This window comes from Aulonocara sp. 'chitande type north' Nkhata Bay, linkage group LG5 (genome assembly GCF_057382095.1).
Source record: "Aulonocara sp. 'chitande type north' Nkhata Bay isolate Kocher_YH1m ecotype deep benthic linkage group LG5, A_spYH_male_GT1.1, whole genome shotgun sequence".
Classification (NCBI taxonomy): Eukaryota; Metazoa; Chordata; class Actinopteri; order Cichliformes; family Cichlidae; genus Aulonocara; species Aulonocara sp. 'chitande type north' Nkhata Bay.
The window spans coordinates 8,101,947-8,106,541 of NC_141348.1; the positions used below are offsets into that span (position 1 = coordinate 8,101,947).

Here is a 4,595-nt window from a genome sequence, read left to right on the forward strand (position 1 = left end):
TATGTATTGATCAAACTTATATTTTGATTTCTTTGATTAAGAATAGCAGTGCTTTGTTATTAGGAAACAGGGAGAAGCTCTGTTTTAGCACTGATCATTTTTACTAACATCAGGACCTTTTAGTCTGTCTTGGCTGTGATGTGAAGGCAATCTCTTTCTGTCACAGGTCACTCACACACATACATCTATCTATCCATACATCCATACATCTATCTATCCACACACACACACACACACACACACACACACACACACACACACACACACACACACACACACACACACACACACACACACACACACAATAACAAGAAGGTTCAGCAGTTCATGGCAAAACTTAGGCAACAGTGCAGATCACAGTGCTATAACTGCATGAAGGGCCTGAGCTCAAACTAGCTGGGGTCTGCGTGGCATTTCCATATTATGCATGTACCATGTGGGTTATCTCATGTACTGTGCCTTCCCACAGCACAAGACATACTTATTAGATTATTTAGGTATTCTAAATTGCTGTGAATTCGAATGTTGTCTCGTTTTATAGCGTTACCTGTTTCTGAGAACAACCATGTATGTATGTGTTGGGGTAAGCCACTAGGTGGCGACAAATAATCAGCATTACTAGTATAGTACTTCGACTTCCATTGTGTCATTGGTCTACTTCAATACGCACATGTAAATAGAACTGAAATAAGAACATATAAGAACCCAGTGTGTCATATATTATATCTTAGCCTGATTAAATCAAGTAGATTAACGATTGCTTATCTAGTTTGTGGCTTGCTGGCACCAGAGGTCAGAATAGAATGGCCAGACTGGTTCCACAGACAGTGTGACAAAGGATTATAGAGACTGTACATACAAAAAAGGGGAACTGGGACAGAGTAGAGACGCCTGGGGAAATTAATGTCATAAAGCAGAATGTCTATGTTGTGACATTCTGTACAACAGAACAGTTTTTTGATTAATCTTTTAATAAATCCATATTCTTTGATCTTTGAAAACGTTTCTGTAGCTTGTTTAAATATTATTTCATTTCATTTGTTTTTATGTGTTTCAGTTGGTTGGGCCACATACCATCGAAGTCATTTAAATATTATAAGGTACGGTGAGATAGCTAGCTGTATCCTTTAGTGTCGTTTTACACAGCAGTGAGCTGACTGCATCTGTGATGTCAAATGATTTAAAGCAATACATGATTTAATTTGTACTTTGTGCGTGTCTGTTTTTATTTTTACTTCCCCCCCATTCTTTACGTCATTATGAGTGTGCTACCATAGCTGGAAAAAAGTGGGCGGATACTTTTTTTAAATTGCATATTCACTTGTGGGTTTTGTTTTTTTTTCCACGATTAGCTTTCAGTGGAGGTCATTGCCCTGAGCGAGCCGATCACTGACTGCTGTGTTTTTGTAGGAGATTTTATATGACAAAGGTTTTACATCAATGCGAGAGATGTCTGTAAACAACACAAAAGGACCTTGTGAGGGCAACCTAATCAATCTAAATTTTACGCACAGCTTTTTGCCGCCCGTCTTTATCACCGTGTTCATTGTCGGGACGGTGTCCAATATCTGTGGACTGAGAAGCGTATGTGTGAGCTGGAAGAAAAACGGAAACATCAACATCTTCATGTTCAATCTCGGGGTGGCGGACCTGCTGTATCTGTTTACCCTGCCGTTCCTCGTCTACTATTACGCGCGTGAGAGTGACTGGCAGTTTGGCCAGCCTTTCTGCAAGGTGACGCGCTTCTGCTTCAACCTCAACCTTTATGGCAGCATCGGCTTCCTTACCTGCATAAGCATCTATAGGTACCTGGGCATTGTGCACCCGATGAAAGTGATGGGGAAAATCACCAGTCGCCACTCTCTGGCCATAAGCGCTCTGGTCTGGGTTTTGGTCATTATTCAAATTACTCCTGATATGTTCTTTGACAAGAATGATGAAAAAAAACCAAACTCGTGTTTTGACACCACCTCAACCAACCTGACCAGATACTACCTGCCATACAGCATCAGCTGGACGGTCACCGGGTTTGTCCTGCCTTTGGTCATCATTTTGGGCTGTTATGGACACATCGTGGTGGTTCTGGGAAAGAACGCCAATGTCAACCCACTGCTGAAGCAGCGATGTTTGAAACTGGTCGTGATTCTGGTCATACTTTTCTCCGTCTGTTTCATTCCCTACCATATATTTCGAAATTTAAATCTCACTACCAGGATTTTGAAACAAGATGGGCTTTGTCACCACCTCTTCGACGACATCTACATTGCACACCAGGTCGGCAGATTCCTGGCTTGTCTAAACAGCGCGATAAACCCGCTGATTTATATAGTAGGAAATGATGATTTCCTGACTAAGTTTCAAGACTTCAGTAATCGGACCAGGATGTCTCTTGCCGGACTCAAAAGCGCAATTATTTACCGCAAACCCATAGAAGCGGACGTGGATTTACCCGCAGACATGTGCACCAGTTTCGACAAGAGGAGTGGATAGGGCGCAGAATCAGTTTACGCGAGTTGCTCGTCTATACATGTCACGCACCGCCAGCACTTCCACAGATCCGTGAACAAAGTACGTGACTGCGACTGATGATTGTGCTTAAGGGAGGACTGGCGAGGGGTAGGTCACTGAGGTGTCAGTGCACAGAGAAAGTCAAGTGTCCGGATGGTTCCCTGGATGTTACCGAAAAGACTTAAAGCTGAAGCTCCAGCTCATATACCTCTATTTTTGAACTGTTCCAAGTGTTAAGCATTGTAACAACTTATATATTTTTATTTTCTGCGTATTTAGTAAGCCTCAAATCTTTCTTCTGTACAGTGCAGCAGGAAGTATGCTGTTGACACTTATTTGTGTTATGTGCTACACTGCTTTGGACTGTTAGATGAAGCTTTGATATACTTCACCATGAGTTGTATTTTTCACCTCAACATGTAACCGACTCAGACTCAAACCATAAAAGGGATTTTAACAGCACTTGTTTTAAGAGTCTGGCACAGCCTAATTACTGCCGTTTGTTTAGAGAAAACGGACACAATACAGCAACAGCTATGTATGAAACTGGAGTGGACAGTCTGAAGTAGAAATACCACTAAAACTTTTCAAGTGCTCTCTTATTTCTTCTTCTTTTTTTCTTTAACCTAAATAAAAAAGTAATATCATCAAATGAATCCGCGTGTCACAAAGGTGAAATAATCTAATTATATCTCATACAGATGGGTAGCAAAGGCGATGCACATTATGCGGAACCCTCACGCGGTTCCATTGAAGTATGCGTGTCAAACATGCACCGTGGGAATAAAAGTTGCTGGGTTTCAGTCTGGTCCACTGTGTTGCTTTGCAAAATTTGAAAATCACAGCGAAGAATTAATAACGAATATACTGCCATCTCTGCTATGGGGAAACCACCATTACACAGGAATAAGAATACGGGCAAATATAGGCTACATGGGCTACAGTCAAGTATTTTTATACTGAAAAACGCGAAACTGTCTGGTTATTACATTTGCAAAGGTCTAACTTGTAGACCCCCCCCCCCCCCCCCCCAATTCTACAGACATAATAGCATTATTATTATTTTTATTTCGTTTTTAAAGACGCACTTTAAACACTAGTCCTCTGTTTTTCAGATGGTTGCTTTATTACAATCAGGATTTTGATCATCTTTACAATAAAAGAAAGTGTGACATGGTCTGGTTTTTGTTGGGTCCTTTCCTGGTTATTGTGATTATTGTGAGGTTATTGTATTACAAGTTTTTAGTTTACTTTTCATTGTTATTCTTGAGCTCTAGTTTTGATTTATTATTATGTTTCTAGGATTATTCTAGGACTATTCTAGTCTGGTGTTTTAGAAATATAATAATGGATTCTTTGTGTGTTAGTTGAACGTAGCCTCTCCTGTGCTTTTTCTATGTTTAATTAATTGTGCATGTCTTATCTTTAAATCTAGTTAGCAGGACTGTTTTAAGGTTTGGGGCCCAGATAAGAGAAAAAAAATCCCTTTTGGCCCGACCACTTTACTATTGCAAACCATGCCAGCCCTAAATCTGTAACACTTTGCAGACAAGGATCAATATTCTGTTTAAATAGATATTTTTATTTTATGCATGACTGATGAGATGTGTGCAAGTCATTTTTTACATTTTAATATTTTTATTGATAACATTACATTAAAAATATTTATTTATTCATTTATTTATTGTTTATTTATTTTACAGTGATTGGTACTTTACACAAAATATAACTATAAAATATAAATACAAATATATGTTAACTTTTTGGATGGAAGAGTATTTAAATTCTTATCTATAAAATGGTGAAAGTATTTTTTTTATAATATTAGGTATTGGAAAACATAACTTAAATAATCCTTTGGGTAATAATTAAACAAAGTATAGCCAAACAAAATAAGTTTAAATGTGATTTTGCAGCAGTCACAGGCAGTGTGCAAAACATATGCAGAGCAATGCACACTTGTCCAAAAATGCACTTTATGTGATGTTATAATGATAATGGATTATTAATTAAATTCATCAAATTAAAACATTAATAGTGCATGGGGGAAAAAGTCCCAAATGACATCCTGCAATTAGACATGTTTT

The 4,595-nt window shown here is 38.6% G+C and overlaps 1 protein-coding gene across 1 annotated transcript; it reads left to right on the forward strand.

The window, feature by feature from the left end:
* Nucleotides 1-1,410: 1,410 nt before the first annotated feature.
* Nucleotides 1,411-3,531, forward strand: LOC147329802 (P2Y purinoceptor 1-like). The gene has a single exon (XM_086294142.1). The coding sequence runs from the start codon at nucleotides 1,441-1,443 to the stop codon at nucleotides 2,488-2,490; it is 1,050 nt and encodes a 349-aa protein (XP_086150268.1). The 5' UTR covers nucleotides 1,411-1,440; the 3' UTR covers nucleotides 2,491-3,531.
* The last annotated feature ends 1,064 nt before the right edge of the window (nucleotides 3,532-4,595 follow it).

Bases quoted from the DNA above. Each gene is read 5' to 3' on its own strand.
- LOC147329802 (XM_086294142.1), top strand. From the start codon at position 1,441: ATGCGAGAGATGTCTGTAAACAACACAAAAGGACCTTGTGAGGGCAAC.